This window comes from Protopterus annectens, chromosome 2.part0, assembly GCF_019279795.1.
Source record: "Protopterus annectens isolate FY-2018-M chromosome 2.part0, PAN1.0, whole genome shotgun sequence".
Lineage (NCBI taxonomy): Eukaryota > Metazoa > Chordata > Ceratodontiformes > Protopteridae > Protopterus > Protopterus annectens.
In genome coordinates, this window is record NC_056728.1 from 624,828,841 (window position 1) to 624,854,017 (window position 25,177).

A 25,177-nucleotide genomic window follows, 5' to 3' on the forward strand; every position below is an offset into this window, starting at 1 on the left:
GGGACAGTCCTTTGGTGCTAGCAGAAGCTAAATCATGGTGATAGATCCATGAGGCATCAACTTTACCTACAGGGTTAGTAGGCTTCTTGACCTCTCGAACATTCTGAATTTTCCCTTTAGGTAATGCAGATACATGTCGAATAGCTGGAACTAGGTAGCCCAGGAAGCAGCTGCCAGACCAGTTTCCTGGTAGCCATTTATATGCTTTTCTTCTACACACAAAATAACAATTTTCTACTTTAATGGTGATGTTGATAGACTTGAAGTGATCCCCAGTGTCCTGCAGTCCCTGGAATATTTTCCAATAAACAGTTTCTATTTTCTGTGAAAAGTTAGCTATATAGTTTTTAACAAGTCTTTTTATAGGTGAGAAATCTGTCACACAACCCGAATTGTCTGCAGTGCAGTTATGTACCACTGTTTTGTTACAATGGCTCCACCCAACTCTAGTTTTACCAAGTTTTTGAAAACACACAGTTCTGTTTTGGCGGAGGGACAACTATAATGCTATCTTGTCCTTTGAAATAATATCTGGTGTATCATAGATCAAATTCATCCAGGTTTCATTAATCCCTAAAGGGACTATATTTAGCATTAATTCCCCATGAAGAGTAGGAATAGCAGTGCAAATCCAGCAGTCCGAGATATTGAGGGATGACGCATAAGTGTATTTAATGACTTGGTAGGTGTTGAAAGGTGGATGCCATGCAGCACGTTTGGCATGAGACATAGTTGGAGTAGGAAATAGAAATGGCCACAGTAAAAATATCAAAACAGCAAGAATAACCACCAAAATAGTTGTGCAGTACTTTTGTGGAAATGGTGGTTGCACCTGTATTGTGTCAGGAAGGTGAGGTTGTCCAAATGGATAAACGTCAGGCATTGTCAGGTGCTAGTATAGTATGACTTCAAGTACGAGTAGCAATAGGTGGAGAATCAGGAGTAGTGAAAGGTAAAGGTTGTTGACCATCTGATGGGATGACCTTCTTGATGTGCAATATGTGAATCCAGGTGGGTGAGCCTTGTAGTCGAACCACTGATGATGTCGTCAGTACAATCGGGAAAACAGGCAAAACAGCTTTATTAACTTCCCGCAAGTCTTGCACAAATCTATAAGCTTGTTTGCCAGTTTTTTTCACCGGTAATATTGAGGTGTTACATGGGCTTGTGGTGGGTACTATGATCCCTTGCTGTTCTAATGCAGAAATAACAGAGTCAATACCAGATATAGCCTCAGCTGTCAAAGAGTACTGTGGTACTCGTGGTAACTTTGCGCCTGGTTTTAGGGTTATTTTTACAGGAGTAGCTGAGGTCAAAAACCCTACATCATTGTCATGAGTAGTCCACAGGTGAGAGGGTAGGAAATGTAAATACTCGTATCTGTCAGAATTTAGCTGGATACACATCGTCTGCAAAATGATGGAGTCATCTAAAGCTGCCAGGTTACTATCCTGTTGGTCTGAAGGTACTTGGAGATAAACTCCATCAGCTGTGCAAAAACTGGTGGCCCCCATTTTGCAAAGCAAGTCTCTTCCTAATAGATTTAAAGGTGCTGAGGGTCCTACTAAGAATGCGTGGTTATCCTGCAGAGGTCCCAAAGTTACTGGGACTGGAACAGTTTCGGAATACTCAATAGGTATACCAGAGACACCCACCCCTCTAGTTATTTTGTCGGAGAGGGGAACATTCATGGCTGCTTTGCCAGCTAGCATGGATTTAGTTGCTCTGGTATCAATTAAAAATGGATAGGGTTTATTTTTAACCAGTAACATAACATGTGGTCCATTCTGATCCACAGGAATAAAAGGACACAATTGCTGTTGTTTCTGTTCAGGGAACCTTCATTGTGGTTGCTGTTGATTTGACAGTGTCCAGCTAGAACTCCACCGTTGCGACGTATCGGTGTATGGTGCAGGTTGCTCAGTCAAATATGGACACTCATTTTTCCAATGGCCTGGTTGGCCACAGTTGAAACACTGTGTCTGATTACTGGAATTCTGGGGTGGAGCCGACTGTGTTCCCTGCCAGTTTTGCCTATTCTGATTTCCTGCTCCTTGTCGTCCACCCCTCCCTCTCCCTCTCCCTTGCCCTCGTCCCCTACCCTACTGACCAAAAGCGCTACACATTTGGATTTGTGCGTTTACTAAATTCTCCTGTAAATCCTTCGTTTCTTTGGCTAAATGGTCAGATAGGTATTGTCCCTGCCGGACTAACTCATGTAGGCCCAAACTGGACCAGTTTAAACATACTTCCTTTAGCTTGTCCCTTACCTGAGGGCGTAACCCATCTACAAAGGCAGCTGACAGCCCGCTTTGTGCTGGTCCTTCAGTGGGCTCTGGGTACCCGGAATATGGCTCAAAGGCTTCAGTGAGTCGATTTAAGTATTTGTCTATAGGCTCATCCTCTTTCTGTATGACTGATTTAATTTCCGACCAATTGGGGGTAGGTAGCACTATTACAGTGATAGCATCAACTATACATTGTCTAACCGCTTCAAATCCATTCTCCCCTTGTGTGTTGTGCTTCGGTATTGGGGCAGGAACATTAGCATGATCCCAGATAAATTTCATCAGATCAGCTGGGACAGTGTATTGGAGGACAGCTCTAACCTCTTCTATGGTAGGATTTTGCAAACAGATATGTCCTGCCAATACACATTGAAACTTTGCTGGGTTATTATGAATAGGCGGAGGTGATTTAGTGATTGCTTTAAAATCAACTGCTGACCACACCCTAGGTACCACCACAGTAGCCGGTTGTCCCGCATCTCTAGCATGTGCTGGGTTTGGGACTTCTCTCAATGGGAATACTCCCTCTTCATCTGATGGGCTAGTGCCCGATTCAGAGTCAGAATCTGAATTAGATTTGTCCGGACCACTGTAGCCGTCATTGTCTTCAAGCACAATTGGATATTGTTTGCAATATTTACCCTTGCGTAAATATACGGATTTTTTATTGTGATATTTTTTCGGCTGGCTAAACCTAGGGTCAAAAAGCATTTGTGCTTTTCTTTTCTGCTGCTTTTTTGTTTTCGAATGGGTTAGTCTAGGTGACGGTTTACCTGTATCTGTTTGTTCAGGTTGTTCTATAAACGGCCTGCTAGGCTGACCTCCCATCGCCTGATTTCCGCTTCCAGAGTTGGGTGCAGTCTACTCTTCTCCCCGCCGGCCTTTGCCCACTGTTGTGGAGCTCACTGCTCCATCTTGAACCTGTGAAGGCTGATATAGTGGTGGAGGAGCTGTAGGGGTTGGGGGGAACCAGGGTTTATCATCCTCAGATGATTCAGTTATTTGTAATTTACTTAATTCTTGTACAGGATATAATCCCTTAAAGGGCGGTTCCTTTAAGCGTTTACCGTTTGCTACATTTAGATTACTCGCAGTATGTTGCAGTTCCTTTATCTGCTCTTTTAGTTTCTTTTGATTATCCTTAAGACTACTGATGACCGAGTCCTTCTCCCTTTCTTTAGCTTCACACATCCAATCATTAAAAGCTGCCCAGCACAACCCTGGTATTCTTCCTTTCTTTTTTAATTTCTTTTGCAAATTAGTTAATATATCTTTATTAAAACTACCATTTTTGGGAAAAGCAAGGTCACCGTCATTTTTAGTAAGGGCGAACCACTGATTTAAAAACATGCAACTGTCCCAGGACACATGATAAAACATATAACCAGCTGGTGTACCTCTTTCTGGCTCAGTTATTTTTCCCGCACTCGCTCCCATTTTCACTCAGTAAGCTATACTTGCTTAACACAGGTTTAGCTAAGGCGTTATATAAACGTCTTGTTACCCCACTATAATTCCTCCTTTCATACGTATGTCACCAGTATTTCCGTATTAACCCACACTCATACTGCACATTTAATAGCAGAAGAGAAATGCATGCCACTTACCTCAAAACAACTGAATGAGAGAAATCATATCTTTTCTTGCATAAAAAAAAATTTAAATCTTTAAGGAAGGCAAATACAGAGAGAAGAAAGAAACACTGCAGAAACAGAAAAGTCTGTTATGGGCCCTTTCATTAGCAGTATTTCGTCCACTTCCTGACTGCTGCAGCTTGTTCTCAATTCAGATCCAAGTAAACGGCACCAATTGTTATGTTACACAATACTTTAAAAATGAAGACAAATAGTTGTTTCTCTCTTTCAGTGGTTTTTATTATCTACAGTACACACATGTGGGAGCCTCATGGAAAGTACCAGGGAGACTCCCAAAATAAAGGAATAAACAAGCTTATATTCTGGTGTTATTGCTGACAGTACAAAAATATAAACATGAACCAATTAGATCATTATGAAGGGCAATTAACCAATCAAAGGTTTACCTGTAAACATAAGACAATTCACATCATCATATCTCTGGGCAAAGAAAGAAAATCGGATGCACTTCCATAAAAGGCACATTTCCTGCTTTCAGGCAGACTCTTGTTTTTCAGTACTTTCTCGTTGCTCAGAGTTCATTCAAAGTTCACAGTACACAGTACATTTTAACACATACAAACTGTCACATACTCAATTCTCCCAAACACATACATTGGCTGTTCATATTCTACATATTCCATCTAGCAGGTTGTATTTCTGACAGTTTTGTATTGGATGCTTCTTAGGGTTGCCACCTTTTGTTGTAGCAAAACATGGACTTAGGCCATGCCCCCTTACACCTCATATGACCTCACACATTTTCCACCCACTTTCCATCCATGTTGTGACATGATCGTCATATCATCCAAGGGGAACACCCTCTTTTTCCATTCATGATGCCTTTTTTCCTGCAGATTTACTATGATTTTTGCAAAGAAGCATAATAAATCCACAGATTTAACACATTTCGATAATCTGTTTCTTTATCTCAAACAGAATACCAGAGTTTGTACAATGTTTTGCAGACTACTGGACAATCAGTTAGATTTCCGGATAGTCCAAAAAAAATGGCTAGGCAGCAACGCTATGCTTCTTTGCATTTTGGTATGTCTCCATATGGCAAAAATGAACTAAGATCACTAATAGTGTCAGCCACAATTCCTACATGAGACATTTTATTGGGGTATGTTGTTAATATTCAGTCCAACATGCTTTCTTTTGCCCTAATGTTGTCCTTGTGGTCAGATGTATTTATTGTGTTAAAACATACAGAATTATTGCACTGTGAATAGTTTTGTGAGTGCTGGGCAAATCAATATGATAGTGATTTAGGATTATTGCTTCTAGTAATATGTTTGTAATTATCCATAATAACATCTCTTCAGAAGCTGATTTGTCTGTACTTGGTTATATATACAATGTTGCCATACATACTGATTTTTTGGAGTTAATCTTAAATGCTGCCACTAGGATTTTCAACTTCATTAATGTCTGGCATTTGTATGGGGTGCATGGCAAGGTTAAAAGCTTTTGAGTATACAATGGCTGCACCTCCATCTTTTTTACTAATACATTTTTTCACCTTTTGTGTGTGTTTTAAACCAGCTTTCTGCCAGGGTATACAAAAATATCCAGCTATGCAGGTCTATTAGCTCAGGTAGATGTAAAATATCACATGGTACCTATCAAAAAAGAATAGGGGATATTTACATAATACAAACACATAATATTATTTATTTATATTATACTTAGAATGGGAGCATTTTATTAATAAACACTATTCAATTTTTTGTATACACTCTTTTCACTTTTCACAACATAAAATCAACAAAATAGCTTTCAAGTACAGAACAATAAGTAAATTCACATACATATTCATTTAAGCATATTTTAACATTCCAGATTATATCTCCTCACCCCTTGCTCCACAACCATTTCTTTATTAGATTGCTAAATAATGCAGTTTGTTTACCTGGGAAAACCTAAGTGTCAAAAATTATGTCATTTGGGGAGGGACCCAGCAAACATGTTTGTTAGTAATATTTAAATACTATTTCTCAGAAGAGACTGAAAGCATTTTGACTTTGGACATCTATCTCATCAGCACGCTGCCTTATGCTCACATGTAAGTTTTAGCACTGTGATTTCTTGTAGGAATAGTTAAAGCTAGTAAAGATTAATTAGTTTTTCTTTGAAATCAGACTTGTCCTACTGTATTATTTAAGTTTCTGTGTGATCTCTGAACTCTTGGATATCTCTGTGGTGTAGTAGTTTTGTCTTGTGTTTTAATCATTTATTATTAAATATTTTTAATACCTTCTACCTGTGGCTGCTTTGTGTAGAGATAAGTTCTAGAGTACATTGCATATTTATAGAGGTTATTGTAATAGGCCACTCTAAAGTTAGCCTTGACTGTTAGTCATACTACCATTGGATATTAATATTGCACAGTAATAATTGGACACCCTTTTAAGGGCCTTTTAGTAGCTGATATTATTAACGGGGTGGTGGCAGTAATTACTACTGTATAGTCTGGGTAAAGGGACACAGTTGGAGAATCTGTGTCAGCCTTTCCCAGGAGTGTCTGTGAAGTTGTATAAATACTTATCTCAAAGTGTGTGTGTGTGTGTGTGTGTGTGTGTGTGTGTGTGTGTGTGTGTGTGTGTGTGTGTGTGTGTGTGTGTGTGTTGTGTCAGCTACTTGGCAGGGACACTAAGCACTGGTTGGGCAGAGAGGGTACTGGAGGTTTTAGCTCGCTCAGTTAGGCTGAGACCTGGAACTTATAGCTGTGCCAGTGGGAAGTCTTACTGGGGACCTGGTGAGCAAGGGAGCAACCAGCCCTAGACTGATTGTGATCACTGTGTGCACTTAAGGGAAATTGTACTTTGCTGTGTGTATTAGTTATCCTTTCTTCTTCTGTGAGATTACCTCCCTGGTGTTGGTGGTGAGGGATGAGGCTCCTTGATTGCTGGGCCAGGGCACGGTCGTCACAACTGGCTCAGGTAGAGAGGCCATCACAGCAATCATGGCTTCACATAGTACCTTTTCTTCATAATTTCCCAGTGACATGCTTTCCTATTTTTATTTACATCATCTACCTTAATTTACAAAGCACAAATGAAAGACAGTTGAACAACCAAATCCACGTGTAAACGAACCAGAACACAATAAGAGACTACTTCTTAAAATAAACAGGCGTTTAATTAATCCAAATAGAATGATGTTAGCGCTTTATTTCATCGAATATTTAGCCTTCTTCAGACAAACAGCGGAATCTAAAATTACATTGCTTAAAATACATTGTTTAAACCAGTTGAAATAAAGTGCATCTTGCAATTACGCGTAACCATAGTTACGTTAAAGCAGAATGAGACCTTGCATATGTTAGTCCCAAACACAAATAAAATACTGTTACTAACAGTGCGATAAATGTTAAAAACCATCCCTTGTTACAAATATCCTTGTTCATACATTATTTAGCCAAATATCAAATGCCAAATACATATAATGCTTACCAAATCAATCCATCTTACAGCTTACTTTATAAGTTTGTAAAAAATGTAATGAAACTCGACATGTGAAGCTAGTGAGATTAATAGAAAGTGTGCAGAAAACCTAGCACTCCAGAATATTCCTGCATGAGTATTGTATATTGATTTATTACAAAGCTGCTAATTTACCCTCCCTGCCTTGTGAATATGAAATATAAAATACAAAAATGAACTTTATACCATCTGTTCAGGAAAAAAACTTGATGTTAACCTAATTACTACTCTAAATGAAAAAATGCCTGAAAAGTGTTATCTGTTATAAGATAACCATTTCAACACACATTTAATCGATAAGTTATCATTGATCCCTGGTATTAAATGTGCCCTTGTTCTGATTTGCCACATTAATTCATCCGTCTCCAGCCTTATTTGCCAAGGACCACCCCTTACGTCCGGCATTCTTTGTTGAACTATAACAAAGCCGAAAGAATGTCCTATGTTGTCCTTAATGTGTTTAGCTAAAGCGTTGTTTTCATCCTTTCTATTGATAGCATATATATGCTCATATATTCTGGTCTTGATTCTACGTTCTGTCTTACCAATGTAAAAAGCTTTACATTGGTTACATAGAGCAGCATATACCACGGATTTAGATTCACAATTGTAATGGTTGTCAATTTTGTATGTCTTATCTTTAATAGTAAATTCTGAACCTATTTTGAGAAATTTACATTGTGCACAAGCACCACACTTATACATCCCTTTTGGGCGTTGAAGAGTGGATTTTCTTGGTGCTCGCTCCAGGATGGCTTTTAAATTTAAGCCTCTCCTGTATGTCAATTTGGGTTTATCACCTAATAGAGAAGAGAGGGTGCTATCATGGTTAATTACATCCCAGTTCTTATTAAGAATTTCTCTGATTTTTTGAAAATCTAGTGAAAAAGTATGTAAAAAAGATACCCTGTAATTGATATCACTGTGTCCATCCTCTCTAGACAGACTTGTGTGGATTAATACATTCCCACTATTAGGGTCTTCTTCATTGATAGTTTTATTACTAAGAAGCGGGATGAATTGACCCGTCTTCCGTTTATTTACTACCTCCAAAATGATGTTTTCTATCAGGGTGCATGGGTAACCCCTTGCTAGGAACATGTTTTTTAGTTTGTTGCATTCAAGCTGGAAATCATGGTCCTCTGTTACCATACGTGATGCCCTAACTAACTGGCCTTTTACAACCGATCTTTTCTGGTAATAGGGATGGCTACTAGAGAAATGTAACAAGCTATTAGAATATGTAGGTTTTCGATATATGTTGCTTTTTAATCTCTGGTTGCCAGCATCCTTTGTGAGAAGTATGTCGAGATAATTAATCTCGTTCTCTTCCATGTTGAAGGTAAACTGCAAAAAGTTGGTCATGTTAGTCATTCGTTCAATAAAATTGTTCTTTTTCCCAATATGCCAAAACAGCGTTGGCAAATGAACCCCCACAAGGAGAACCCATGGCTACACCCGAAGTTTGGAGGTAGAAACTGTTCTCAAAGACAAAAAAATTATTTGCCAAAACCAGCTCCAAAAGTGTTTCAGTTAGGCAAATAATATTTTCTTCAACTTTTTTAGCAACCATAAATTCTCTCACCCAACTAAGACCTATATCCTGTGGTATGACTGTATATAGGTCTTTGATGTCTATTGTGAGGAAAGCCATATCCGTGGTATATACAATTTCGCTTATGTTTTTCAAGAAAGACCAAGAATCTTTGCAAATATGTGCCTCCTGTGCTAATAAAGGTTTTATTATACTGTCAACAAGTTTGGCACAAGCATAGGTGGCCGAACCTCTCCCATCCACAATTGGCCTAAATGGTGGTTCATGAAGTTGTTTATGTAATTTAGGTGTACCAAAAAAGGCTGGGATTCTCGGGGCCGGCATTTGATATTTGGCTAAATGATGTACGAACAAGGACATTTGTAACAAGGGATGGTTTTTAACACTTATCGCACTGCTGGTAACAGTATTTTATTTGTATTTGCGACTAACATATGCAAGGTTTCATTCTGCTTTAACGTAACTATGGTTACGTGTAATTGCAAGATGCACTTTATTTCAACTGGTTCATACAATGTATTTTAAGCAATGAAATTTTAGATTCCGCTGTTTGTCTGAAGAAGGCTAAATATTCGATTTAGCCGAAAGCGCTAACATCATTCTATTTGGATTAATTAAACGCCTGTTTATTTTAAGAAGTAGTCTCTTATTGAGTTCTGGTTCGTTTACACGTGGATTTGGTTGTTCAACTGTCTTTCGTTTGTGCTTTGTCGTTTGAAATGGCGAGCGGAACCGGAGATACTTCGTTGGTTTTAGCTACACAGCGGAATGTTTCAGACAAGGTTGTGGACAGTTCTAATAATAATTTAACCACCCTTGTTGAATTGCTCTTGGGTAGGGTTGACACTCTTACTCAAAAAGTCGACGCTATGTCAGCGTTGACTTCTACTCAAGAAAACAGACCTTTTGGCTTAATTCCATCGCAGCAGAGTGACAGTGATTTTTCCATCCCGAATGGGCAGCAATCACCTGTAAATGGAACACTAGCTTCTGGATCTACACTAACGGACGGAGGTGTACCAGGCTCAAATGAGCAGTTTCGTCCTGCACCTACGTTGTCTGGGGTATCACATCCAGGTAACATTATTGTTAACTCTAGTAACAACACTAATAATCAAGTGAATTCCAACAAACAAGGAATACCAACCATGGCTGACTTTTTGGTAAATAATAACTTTTTCAGCCAGGGATACAGGTCATGTACTGAACCTAATACCAACCAAATGGCTGATGTCAATTCATTAGGTGACAAGATTGATGAATTTGATAACAAATTATACAAATACAAAAAGTTGCAGCTGGAAGTTGCATACCTCAATGAGTGTGTTAAAAATAAGATTGTCCCAAAAGGTTTGCGACAATGGCGTTTTCCATCTGGGTTAGTGGAAAATTCCCCTTTCCACCAAGAACTGCTGGGTTTATTTGACCGACAGGGTATTGAATTCCTGCAGGCTCTTATTGCCTTTTATTCTAAGGACATTGCGGTTTTGTCAACAGACTTGGATGCCCTTGAGAAAAACATTACATCTGACAATGAATTTTTGCGTTATAAATATGATTACTGTCGTATTTTGTCCAGCATTGAAGCAAGTATGGAGAAATTACTATTTACTAAAAAGAAAAAATTAAGTAGAGACTTAACAGATTACGCTAATAAAACTGCTTATCCCAGGCCTACTAGTAAAACATATGTCACTCAAGGTGAAACCGCTAACCAGACTGGGCAAAACAACAACGTTACTCCAGCAGTTAACATTAATAATGATAACAATCAGGAAGACCTTCCTGTACAAAGACAAGGCTCTAGAAGGAGCCCAAGGTTAAATAACAACAACACCAGTGCAAATAACTCGAACCAAGCAAACATAGTAGTACATGGTTCGAGAGATGACACCCAGACACAGGGTCAACTTTTAGGGGACTTTAACCAACAAGATAGCCAGGATTTTCATCAGGCCAACAACGCTTGTGCTACCAATCGTATGAGAACTCAAACAGTGAACAATACGAGGAACAAGAGACGAGGGGGGAGGAGGAGATGATACACATTCCCATATTTGGCTCAGAACCAAGAGTTTTAAAAAGTTCAAAAAATGACTTTATGGTGTATAATTATACGCTTATTGACATCCATCAGGACATTGTTGATTTCTTTGCAAAGGACTTGTCTTTTGTTCCAGGACAACATATGGACATAGGAAAAACACTTGTAGATTTGAAAGTTTTTGTTAGAAAACTTAATCTAAATTCACTACTTGGTAATAACACAGAAGTACTGAATTCTTTAAGGGTTTCAAGTACATACAATCCACCTCTCCACCCTATTTTAGCAGTGTTTGAGAAAATGTGTGAAACAGATCTCTGGGCAATAAAAAAATCAGATTATGTATATTAACCAAAGGGATCTTCACAACATGACCACATTAGAGTGGGATTTTCTCCAGCTCCTAAGGGATTGCAAAATTCGTGTCATGAAACCTGACAAGGGTGGAGGGGTGGTATTAATGGATCATTTTAAATATGTAGAGTACATGATGAAACACTTGGACACATCAGCGTACAAGGAAGTATCTCAATGAAATACACGTTGCCTTTAGTAGAATTAACAATACACTATATGACCTTCTTATAGAAGGACTTATCAACCCAGAAACATACAAATATTTGCAAATGCCGGCCCCAAGAATCCCAGCCTTTTTTGGTACACCTAAATTACATAAACAACTTCATGAACCACCATTTAGGCCAATTGTGGACGGGAGAGGTTCGGCCACCTATGCTTGTGCCAAACTTGTTGATAGTATAATAAAACCTTTATTAGCACAGGAGGCACATATTTGCAAAGATTCTTGGTCTTTTTTGAAAAATATAAGCGAAATTGTATATACCACGGACATGGCTTTCCTCACAATAGACATCAAAGACCTCTATACAGTCATACCACAGGACATAGGTCTTAGTTGGGTGAGAGAATTTATGGTTGCTAAAAAAGTTGAAGAAAACATTATTTACCTAACTGAAACACTTTTGGAGCTAGTTTTGGCAAATAATTTTTTTGTCTTTGAGAACAGTTTCTACCTCCAAACTTCGGGTGTAGCCATGGGTTCCCCTTGTGGGGGTTCATTTGCCAACGCTGTTTTGGCATATTGGGAAAAGGAACTCCTATTTAAAGATGTCATGTTCCAACAGTATGTTTCTTGGTACACTAGGTACCAGGACGACATCTTTTGTATGTGGAAGGGAGACAAGGAACTCATTCCTAATTTTATTGAACGAATGACTAACATGACCAATTTTTTGCAGTTTACCTTTAATATAGAAGAGAACGAGATTAATTATCTCGACATACTTCTTACAAAGGATGCTGGCAACCAGAGATTAGAAAGCAACATATATCGAAAACCTACATATTCTAATAGCTTGTTACATTTCTCTAGTAGCCATCCCTACTACCAGAAAAGATCGGTTGTAAAAGGCCAGTTAGTTAGGGCATCACGTATGGTAACTGAGGACTATGATTTCCAGCTTGAATGCAACAAACTAAAAAACATGTTCCTAGCAAGGGGTTACCCATGCACCCTGATAGAAAACATCATTTTGGAGGTAGTAAATAAACGGAAGACGGGTCAATTCATCCCGCTTCTTAGTAACAAAACTATCAATGAAGAAGACCCTAATAGTGGGAATGTATTAATCCACACAAGTCTGTCTAGAGACGATGGACACAGTGACATCAATTACAGGGTATCTTTTTTACATACTTTTTCACTAGATTTTCAAAAAATTAGAGAAATTCTTAATAAGAACTGGGATGTAATTAATCACGACAGCACCCTTTCTTCTTTATTAGGTGACAAACCCAAACTGACATATAGGAGAGGCTTAAATTTAAAAGCCATTCTGGAGCGAGCACCAAGAGGATCCACTTCTCAACGCCCAAAAGGGATGTATAAGTGTGGTGCTTGTGCACAATGTAAATTTCTCAAAATAGGTTCAGAATTTACTATCAAAGATAAGACATACAAAATTGACAACCATTACAATTGTGAATCTAAATCCGTGGTATATGCTGCTCTGTGTAACCAATGTAAAGCTTTTTACATTGGTAAGACAGAACGTAGAATTAAGACCAGAATATACGAGCACATATACGCTATTAATAGAAAAGATGAAAACAACGCTCTAGCTAAACACATTAAGGACAACATAGGACATTCTTTCAGCTTTGTTATAGTCCAACAAAGAATGCCAGATATAAGGGGTGGCCCTTGGCAAATAAGGCTGGAGATGGATGAACTAATGTGGCAAATCAGATCAAGAGCACATTTACTACCAGGGATTAATGATAACTTATCGATTAAATGTGTGTTGAAATGGTTATCTTATAACAGATAACACTTTTTAGGCATTTTTTCCACTCAGAGTAGTAATTAGGCTAACATCCAGTTTTTTCCTGAATAGACTGTATAAAGGTTATTTTTGTACTTTGTATTTCATATTTACAAGGCAGGGAGGGTAAATTAGCAGCTTTGTAATAAATCAACATATAACACTCATGCAGGAATATTCTGGAGTGCTAGGTTTTCTTCACACTTTCTATGGTTCGCACTAGCTTCACATGCTGAGTTTCAATAGATTTTTACAAACTTATAAAGTAAGCTGTAAGATGGACTGATTTGGTAAGCATTATATGTATTTGGCATTTGATATTTGGCTAAATAATGTACGAACAAGGACATTTGTAACAAGGGATGGTTTTTAACACTTATCGCACTGCTGGTAACAGTATTTTATTTGTATTTGCGACTAACATATGCAAGGTTTCATTCTGCTTTAACGTAACTATGGTTACGTGTAATTGCAAGATGCACTTTATTTCAACTGGTTCATACAATGTATTTTAAGCAATGAAATTTTAGATTCCGCTGTTTGTCTGAAGAAGGCTAAATATTCGATTTAGCCGAAAGCGCTAACATCATTCTATTTGGATTAATTAAACGCCTGTTTATTTTAAGAAGTAGTCTCTTATTGTGTTCTGGTTCATCTACCTTAATTTGCCAACTTTTTATTAATTCACTATACTTGCTAATCTCCTTATTTTCATGCAACTCCGTAGTTTCATAGGTGTATAGTAGGCTAACGACCACTCAGGCCTTTATAAGCTAAGCCATTATATCCTAAAATATATCTCACATGTTTTTTGAGCATTAAAGGTTATTTTAAGGGATATATGTCAGCTATGGTATGATTTACAAGCTATTTATGTCTATTAGAGACATTGGTGCTAGACCTGGGGTGAATTTCCATTTTCCCATCCACAGGTCCAGGTTATGCTGGAATAGGGTTAGGGAAGAACTCTGTTTCATTTGGATGGGGAGCCTGTTCCAGATTAAAGGAATTCCCTGAGGCACATACCTGTCCCTCCAGCATGTCCTAGTTATGTTGCAAGCAAAGTTCAAGTCCCCAGATTGAGTACTTATGATGCTATCAGTTTTGCAGATGTGCAAAAGTCCATAATAGTGGGATTCAAGGATGTCTTGTATGCCAGGTAAAGATCACTGCTCAGCCATCTATAGGAAACTGAGAATAGAGATAAGGCTTTGAGGTGATCTGCATAGAACATGCTGTTTATGCCCTGTATTCTTTTTCGCGTTGAGTGTGCCTGGTCTGGTATATAGCAAAGGGGCATTGTACTCACTGATGGATCTGATGAAGGCCAAATACAGAGGAATGATGACCTCCTTGGATCTGTATGCTATGGCCTTGCTTATAAGTTGAGCAATATAGAATGCTTTCCTTACTACTTTAGACACATGTTGATGAAAAGTCAGGTCACTATCCACATTTATCCACAAATCCCTGACTACTGGGTCCACTGTTAGGGTGTGGTATCCATGAGCTAATTTCCTAGTGTCTCTGGCTTCCCAAAGGTTATACTATTATGCATTTCCTGGCACAGAGTTCTAAGCCATAGCTTTGGCATCAGTCATTTGTCTGTATTAGTCTTTCCTGTAGGATGGCAGTGTCTTGGGGGGAATTTGACTGCTCCTAGTTTACAATCATCTCCAAATTTCCTCACCCAGAGGTCTTTGACATTGGCTTCAACTTCCATGAAATAAATGTCAAAAAGGAGCAAGCCCAACACAGAGCTCTGAGGGACTCCACTAGTGATCGGCCTCTTTGTGGAGGTGGTCTTCCCAATCCTAACTTCCTGGGTCCTATCTAAGAGCCAGCTAGTTATCTAGCATGTAGCACAGGGGTTAATGCCTAAGTCCATCAGTTTGTTTACAATGCCTCAGTGGGATATTGTATCAAATGTCTTAGCCAGGTCAAAGTAGGCAGTACGCAGTTTTTCCCTCACCCATTACCTTGGTGACTTTTCCAAAGAAGTCCAACAGGTTAAGTAAATATGATCTGCCTTTGACAATGCCAAATTGGATTAGATCTAGTGTTTGAAGGTTTCCTATGTCATTGTTAATCATATCCATAATTATTTCCATGTCTTTGCATATGGTACTAGTCAGACTTATGGGTGTTAGTTCCCAGAGTCCATTGATGAACCACCCTTGTGGGAATAACTGTTGTAGTCCTCCATTCACGTGGCACAAAACTTGTCTAGAGGCTGTGGTTAAACTGTGACTCCAGAGGTCCAGATAGGCCATGATTCAGACTATTTAGAAGGCATCCTTGGATGTTATCTGGACCTATTGATGCAGTGTTCTTAGCCTTAGACAGAGTATTTAGGACCTGCTATGTAGTGATAGTTGGAGAGGGGTTATGTTTGATATTATTTCTTGGAGGTCAGCCAGGGGGAAGAAGGGAATAAAACTAGAGATGAATTTGTCAGCCAGCAGATTTGCTATATCATCCGGCTCCGTGTAAGTGGCTCTATTAACAATCAGTTCTGCACACTGTTGAGTACTATCTTTGAGGTTTTGGATACAGCTAAGGAAGGCATTGTGTTGTTCTTTGTCTAGGATGCTATTTTTACCTCAAAATTGGCTTTGGTAAACTTAATTTGTCCTCTTAGTTGTTTATTTAGCTGGAAGAGAGTGTTTTTGTCCTGCTTGGCATTGCATTTCATAATTTTAGCTACAACTGTTTTCCTTTAGTTGAACAATCTGTTTATGTTTGTATCCCACCAGGATGGTTTGTTTTGGGCTTGTTTCAGGTAGGCACAGCTATCTGTGTGCATCTATTAACATGGTTGTACAGAGTTTCTTTGTACAATTCTTCATTGGCAGCTGTGTTCTTCTGGCTTGGAGGGACTTGAAATTTGTCCAGAAAATCATTTAATGATAGGTAGTTTGCCTCAGAGAAGTTCCTTGGTATTACAAGGTTTGCTGAGGTCATAGCATTGATTTTTATTTAAAAGGAAACAGCTTTATGGTTTGATCTTACTAGAGAGGACACTACATGGGGGGGGGGTGTACAACAGCCTCACATATTTGTGAGTATCAGATTATTTGCACCTCTACTGGTTCAGGGTTTTTGTGTTTAAAAAGTCCAGAAATGTCTAGGATGACAGGTTTTGGGTCATGTAGGAGTTCAGTTTATAGAGAGGGTAGTTAAAGTCCACTATGAATATGGCATTGGGTAAAATGGTAAGTGTCTACAGTAGGTCTATGTATAAGCTATGGGCTTCCTGCATCATAAAGGATAATCTATAGTTTGCAAGGTTATGATATGAGACTCTGCCAATGGTAATTTGGGCATGGAGAACCAGAAGCACATCATCCTATTTGACCAACCTTGAGTTATGCTTGTTTTTGATGTATATGAAGACATTGCCACCTTTAGTCCCTGCCTATGCTGTAATGGGTCTAAATGTGTGTAAGGCATTGAATCCCTATATTGCCAGGGTGGTCCCTGCAGCTTTAAACCATGTCTCAGTAACTGCATAGATGTCTGCATTCTCCAAGATGAGGAGATCTTGGAGAGAGTAGAGTTTCTTGTTTAGGCTTCTAGCACAGAGTAGTAACACTTAGATTCCCTTGGGTGATTTTGCTAAGTTGGAAGGTTTGTCAGTTTAGCATTGCCTAAAAAGGTACTATGGGGGAGGATAATGTTTTAGGCAGTATTTGAAAGCCTATTTGGGACAGGTACAGACCATCCTTGGCGAAGCAATGGGGTTTGGTGCCATATATTCCCATGCTGACAAATATTGCTCCCCTCTTTGAATGACACCAGAAGCTAAGCCAATTTTTAAAGTCAATCATCTTCTGTTCATATAGTGACATTATCCTTAGTGAAGGCAGAATGCTGCTCAATGCTAGGCTCATATCAGCCTGGGGCACATGGTCCAAGATACCCATCTTCTTTTTTTCAGTGCTTTCTGCCATCCAAATTTTTTTTATATATTTCTTCTACATCATCTGTTCCACTATATATTCGCCCTTCTTTGCCATCCTGCACAGCATTCAGTATAAATGGATCAACCCTAAATGTACAATGGAATTCCTTAAACTCATCTCTCTGTCTTCCTTTGGTAAATACAGCACTCCTCTATTAATGAGGTTCAATCTTGAACCCCAAATGACCCCAATTTCCAATAATTCTTTTTCTAGACATCTTTAAAATGTGTACACCATTGCTATGTATCCAAGTTTCTCCAACATGTATGCATGTATCAAATACATTTTTCTGCAAATGTCATTTGGAATGCTCCCCACATATTTGCTTCTCTTCTTATTTCTTGTAATTCTGTATTCCAAAATATAATCCTCATTATGCTTACTTTACAGCATCTACAAATCTGTTGCTTTCATTTTTATTCAGTACTAATTTTGTATTACATATACTTAAGCAATGTCTCACCTGCCAAAATAAAGGCCTAGTTTGTATTGCATACTGTTCTAGTTGCCCCTGTTTTTACATAGGGAAGACTAGAAGAATGTTTTACAAATGAATGCAGGTACACATGACACCTATTAAGAAAAAAGACTGCAATAATGCCTTGGCTAAACACCAATAACTTTAACACACTTTTATTTAGTGTTACATTACGTCCCATATACTTAGGGAGAACAATGCACAGCTAGAAGGAGAGAAACTTTGTTGGCAGCTGCAATTTAAGGGATATAGTTTTCCTGGTTATAATAATCACACTAATGTTAAATGTTATTTAAAATCATTTCCTGCTAGGAAATAACTTTTGCATATACATGTTTAATTTTTTAATGTTTTTAATGTTAAACATTTTTAACCATGTGATTTTGAGTCACTTGACAGTATGCCACAAATTTTAAATAGTGTTTTGTATTTTGCTGTTTAATTCTGATGAAGCAGCAGAACATTTATCAGACTGAAAGTGTTTAACTTCTATTAAATATTGACATTTTTCTGATCAAATGACTCTATTAAGCTATTTCTCAGCAATAATGCTAGGTGTGATACAGACTGAACACACAAGATAAAATAACCGAATGAGCAAACAACACATAAACTGCTTATTCAATGCAAGTGTTTGTTTAATAATAATGGAAACCTAAAAATACTGTCAGGTTAGACTGCATCTAGTCCCTAATATGACTCCAGTGACACAGCCTCACTGGAAAAGTTTCTTTTCACTTATGGGGAAATGAGTAACAAGATTAGAAAATTGTCAGTTCTCATTCCACAGGGTTCGCACTCAGTGACACTACCTAAGAGCTTAGATACATTTAACTGTTTTCTGGATATTATAGAGTCATACAGGGGAAAGGCACCTGAGACCAGCAGTGAATAAGACCATAGTGGAATCTGTGGGACAAAGTGATTCAATAAGTTAGAAGGTTATCACCAAAGTGCACATCACCTAAGTAGTAGATGCATTAGAACTTTCCTTTTGTGAAACAAGACAAAAAAGATTAATCTTCAAAGCCAGCTCTGCTGCTAAAATCTTTCAACACGTCAAAACAAGTAATGAGGAATCAAAACCAAAATGAAATGTAGTGATAATAGTCTATGGCAAAGATGAAGGATAACATGATTAAGCAAGGGATTAGGCAGATTAGAGAAAATAATAACCTTACTATAAGTAAGGAAGTGTGTGATTTTAACCAAAAATCCCTGAGTTCTATAGATTTATTATTTCAAAGAGTGGCTTGTTAACAGACCCAGCAAAAGTAAATTCATTTCATGATATGATACCTTCAACCTATGCAAAAAAAGCTATATATATATATATATATATATATATATATATATATATATATATATATATTTTTTTTTTTTTTTAACTATGAACAGTTCTAGTTCCAAGTTAGTAAAAGACCAGCACATTTCTATCACCCTAAGAAAACAAAAAAAGAAAGGCAGTCAAATAATTTTTCTAGAAAAACAAGAAGAAACTTTAGAAAACCTAAAGGAGAAGTTGAAGTCAGACACAAACGTCTTATTTTATTAAAAATTCCTACTTTGTTAGAAGTAGAAGCAAATTCTATATAACAGGGTATTGTGTTAAGATGTACAGAAAATGTGGATCAGAGTAATTGTTGATGCTTACAGATGCATATCTGATGTTGATAAGAGATATAGCCAGACTGCATAGTAAGATTTATATATTGTCTGGTTATGTCAGCATTTTTAGTGTACATTTTTGGAAAAGACTTCACAGTGATCACATATTAGAAATCCTGCTCAGCAGAATGAAATGAAAGTCCCACCTCCAAAGAAAAAACAATCAGCAAGATGGTTCAGAGACTTCAGGCAAGCAAATGTAGACCACAGTATAAAGAAAAGAAAGGAAACTATTGCTGATTATTTGTCAAGGCATCCTGTGACCTTGATTGAAAAGTGTGACAAGCTTGAAGAATGCCTGAGAAAGACTTTTTATGGACCTGATCAATAAGTACATAAGGAATGTCCAAACACTGGACCTGTCTTAGTTTGGATTGAACAGGGGTAGGTCATTCTTACTCAACCTAGTGAACTTTTTTGAAAAGGTCACAAAAGCAACAATCGAAGGTACAATGGTGCATACTACATACCTCGACCTGGCCAAAGCTTTTGACACAATGCCTCACTCAAACAAAGTAGAAAAGCTAATTAAACCCAGGATAAACAACTAGATCATGGATAGGATGCAAGAGATCAGTAGAATGGAAGCTACTGACACAAGGAGACCAGTCACCATGGAGTCTCCAAAAGCTAAGTGCTGGGACCTCTCCTGTTTGGAATCTACTTCTCTGAAGTAAAAGTCAATACTAAAGGACTGTGGCTACCAAAGTTTGCAGATGACTACAAGCTAGGAGCCATCACTGAATCCCCAAATGACTTAGCCATCCTGCAGGAAGGTTTGTCCCAAATAAATTCATAACTGGTGACAAAATCATCTTTTGTTTAACATATGCCTACCTATGTATCTGAAAACCTATATATGCATGTGTATATCTATAAACCCATATTTCCATAATGTATATTAAATTATTTATACATACATACATAGAGAGAGATAATTATAAACATGTATGTATGTGTGGCATTCTATAGACTAGAATCTATAAATTGTCTCCTTATTTATTTATTTATTTGTTATTTATTTTTAATGTACTATTTCCTATGTATTTAAACCTTGCACTCTCTCTTCCTCAGTCAATTGCTTCCACCACTGCAATAAATCTTTCTATACCATTGTTTAAGAAAGATTTGATAATCTATTTCTCTCCTATTTTAATATATATATATATATATATATATATATATATATATATATATATATATATATATATATATACACACACACACTGTGGTAAAAAATACTTCCTCGACTATCCTCCATCAAGATTAGAACTCAAATTCTTCATTGACTGCTTCCACCACTGACCCATGTCTCATTTTTACACTCTGGTGGTAAATGCTCTGATACTGCTTTGTATATATATATATATATATATATATATATATATATATATATATATATATTTTTTTTTTTTTCAAAAGGAAATCTAAATGTGATCTAGAGTTGCTTGAACCCGCTACTACAGTAAGAGTGAATGGGGGGTTTAAAACATAGGCCACTTAACTTTTTTTTTAATAAAAGGTTATGTTCTCCATGTACTTTCCGACCTCCATGGGGGAAGATGACAAAGGCTCCACAGGGTTACAGCTTTGGATGCTGCTCGTAGCAGCTCAGAATGGATAAATAAAGTGTCTGATATTAACTTATTTTTCCTTATTAGACTTTTATTTATTTATTTATTTATTTTTTTTTTGCAATCTGAGCTAAGGAAATTCCAAAGCTACTACTCCCGCCCCCCAAAAGCCAAGCCAGGCCATCTTACTGAACTGCTGATTGTTTTGTTTTTTTCTTTGTTTGTTTGTTTGTTTATTTTTAATCAAAAAACTCCAGAAAAAGGGCAAACAGCCTGACCATTACTAAATTCATACCTTGGGCAAGGCCCTGTCCAGCAGACACTCCCTTCCCTACTGTTCTGGCACACTGCCAGACCTGGAAAAAATTAAAACTACAACAAGAGGCAGGGAAAACAAAGAAACCTGCAGCCTGAAAAGTTGCCCTACTACCACTTGCTTCTCTGCACAAAATCCATGGGGGAAGGTGGCACCAGATGATGCCAGAGTGAAACAGGGAAGAAATGAGAAGGAAACACAGACAGCAATCACACTACACATGCATTACAGGAAACAAGATAAAAACTAAAACAGCTGAAGCTGCAGAAGTAAATCCAAACAATCTTGCCTCCTACCACCAATACGAAAGAAAACAAACTAAGGCCTACCAGGAACCAAGACTATTCAAGGAATATGTGAAAGAGCTTCATCCTGGGGATTTCACCTTCCAAAGAGGCTGATCCTATTGGACCTTGGCCTTTACACAGTTCTTCCCTCAGACCGCCTTATTTCTGCTCCAGCCCTTAACAGCCATTTAACCTATCTTTATCTTATGGTCATTGTTGTTTGTTTTGTTTTTTCTGACTGGTCACTGCTGTGCATTTTTTCAGGAGCTAAAATGTAAAACAGTAACATGAAATTGGGACACAAATACCACTGAAGTAACTTAAAAAACCCTCACATAAATAAACAGAACATAAAAGTAAATCAATGCAATAGAAATCTCCTAAGTGCTAAGTGTACAAATCTTTGGTACTGCAATTTATTTATATTGAGTCTGTCATGCAGGTTGGAAATGCAAGTCCATAATGGGAATTGACAACATTTCTGATTTGCACTTGACCTCTGGAATATTGTTAAAAATTATATGTGGCCTCTCATATAAAAAGGTTGGACACCCTGAATTAAACAAATACATTTTAAAACAGAAGAGTTTTCAAAGGCAAAAATCACAAATAATGTATAAAATTAGTTAAAATGGTAAAAGCCAACTCAAAATAAATGCATTTTAGGGACCCCTTGAGATGCAATAGTGTCAGAGATTCCATAAGCCACCAAAGCAGTAGATTCCAAAAGTGAGGAGCCAGGAAGGTTAAAAATAAGTACACCAAGACTTAAGCCTCACCCCTGAAACTACCAGCAGTCCAAGGGTGATAGAAGAGAGGGTACTGACAAACCTAGTAAGGAACCAGCAAATCCCTGAGGTATAATGCACCAGTTTCATGTAGGGATACATAAACCAAAATTATAAACTTGTAGAATATGAGAGATAGACAGAAAACAGACAACAGAGAGGTTGTGAGGAACTGGAATAATATGATTATAAGAAAAATATAGTGATGAGTAGGGGGCTAGTATAGTTATGTGCAAGCAATAAGTGATCAGGTTTGGAGTTAAGCAGCCCCAGAAACAAGGGAGTATAGTAATCCAAGTGAGAGGAAACCAACCATAGGTAGGTCCTTGGGTTGAATTAAGTGTTTGATAAGGACACCGCTCTTGATATGGACACACTGGCACTTGAATACCTATGACATTTGGTTACTGAGTGTCAGTCTGCAACTGGGATGACCCCAAGGTCAAGTATCTATAATACAAATTCACCTGCACAACTTATAGAAGGAATGAAAGGTGGAAAGTGACATTCAACCTGTCCTAGTTACAGAAGAGGCCTGAGAAGAAATCTCCAACTGTGTCCTTCGGTTTATATGACTGATAAATAGCAACTTTGTGTGAGACAGTGTGTGTGTGTGTGTGTATGTGTATGTATGTGTGTGTGTGTGTGTGTGTGTGTGTGTGTGTGTGTGTGTGTGTGTGTGTGTGTGTGTGTCTGCGTAGCTTTATATGTTTGAAGGGAAAATAACATCATAAACCCAATGGCTGTTTATCAGTAGCATACTACAGACAGTGAAACTACTCCCAGTAACCCAAAAATATATTTTAAAATACAAGATTTCTTATTTGAATTGTGGAGCGGTTAGCGTATTCTCCCTTGTTCTTAACTGAACTAGGTAGTAGTGAATCTGATCAAGATCTCATAAGTGAAAGAAGGCTCTTATGCAGTTATCCTTGCAGTTGGTGGAGATGGTGGGTTTGCATATTTTCATACTGCACTAAATGAAATAAAATTTCAGATAAAACTTCAAGAGAAGTGCTCCTTCATAGAAACGTGCTATTACTTTTATGGAAATGCTGGGTCAGAATACAGTATCAGCTTGCAGCAAACAGAAAATGGGTGATGATTCTGTGCTGTACAACATAATTCTACCTTGGACAGACTATTGTTTTCTAATGCTGTAAATTCAAAGGGGCACCTTCTACTTATAAGCTCACAAATTAGGAGCAGAACCTTGGAAAGACAGTCAGATGATGTATATGTTGGTGCTGAACCTCTTGTGGAATACCCAGTATTCAGTACATTTAATAAACATTCCTGTGCACATTACTCTGCATCCATGAACAGAAAGCATTACAAAAAAAAAAAAAAACTTCATATGCTGTTTCTGTAAAGATTATAACTTGTAGTCTACTCTTACACCAACAGTATGCAGAAAGGCTTGATTTACTGGACCTAATCCCAGCAGCAGTGGACCGTTCCCAAAACAGTCAGGTGCTGAAGTTTACACATCGTGTCGGGAATGAAGAAATACATTTGAAGGTAAGGCTACTTTCAAAAGTTAATTTATAACTGTCAAATGTGAGATTATTTTAACTGTCTTGGTTCCCATGTTATCATCTTCCAGTGAAATAATTAAACAACATTTGATAAAGAATTATATTAGCAGCCTGTCACCAAACCATTAGATGGATGAAGCAGCAGAAATGCTGATATCTGCAACGTGGACCAGAGGTATAAGTAATAAGGGGGTACCAAGAAAGTACTCAAGTAAAGAAAATGCAAAATGCATTTGGCTGTAGTTCTTAAATAAATTGCATATTTTTAGTGCAATATTGAATTATAAAAAAATAGCCAGCACCAGGAACTATTTTCAGCATATTGTGTTTATAGTGTATGTACAAATATGTTTTCACTAAAGGGATCTACTGTATTGGAAGTTATGTAAGTAAGAAGTACTCAAAATGTTTTACTTTAATGGTATTACTGGGAAGTGTTATGTTGTGGGTGGCCACAGTGGTGCAGCGGTTAGCGTTGTCGCCTCACAGCAAGAGGTTCCCTGGTTCCATCCTCGGCTGGGGTGCCTTTTGTGCGGAGTCTACATGTCCTCCCTGTGGTCGTGTGGGTTTCCTCTGGGTGCTCCAGTTTCCTCCCACATCCCAAAGACATGCTGTAGATGGATTGGACACTCTAAATTGGCCCTAGGTGTGAGTGCGTGTGTGTGCCTTCTGTGGAAGGTTGGGCGCTGAGCTGGCAACTCAACACCGTAAAACTCCACTGGCAATCATGAGCGCACATGTGATCTGCTGTGGCGACCCCTAACTGGGAAAAGCCGAAAGAAGAAGAAGATTGGGAAGAGTTATGTTGTAGTCTTCCTCATTAAGAAATGAATAAGTGATAAAACAAAGGTGCAGAAATATTTGCCAGATTTTGCTTTTGTCAAGCAATGTAATCTTAATATCCTTTAGTGCTAATATATATGATGCATAAGCTCTGATTAATCTGTGATTGCTGAAATGAAACTGCATTGGTTCTGTCTGAGCTGAGCTATAGGATTACCTAATGACAATTTCACTCACCTTAACAAAAGTCTGATCCCATGATCAACAGTGCGTTTTACAAGTATTTATCTGGTAGCAGTTTACATATGCACACAATATAGAAGTTAATATTGCATGTTTCTTTAAAGTAAGTATATTAGCAGTATGAAGGGTGGTGTTGAATATGTTTCTTAGTGGATATGATATTTTGACCAGTGCACATAAACA

General features: G+C 37.9%; 1 protein-coding gene across 1 annotated transcript in view; it reads left to right on the top strand.

Annotated features, from left to right (window-relative positions):
* The window catches only part of LOC122792765 (signal-transducing adaptor protein 1-like), a 575,382-nt gene that overhangs the window by 145,941 nt on the left and 404,264 nt on the right, over positions 1 to 25,177 (top strand). The window contains exon 5 of the mRNA XM_044060337.1: positions 23,838 to 23,951. Within this exon, the coding sequence (XP_043916272.1) occupies positions 23,838 to 23,951 (114 nt within the window). The remainder of the gene's footprint in view (positions 1 to 23,837; positions 23,952 to 25,177) is intronic.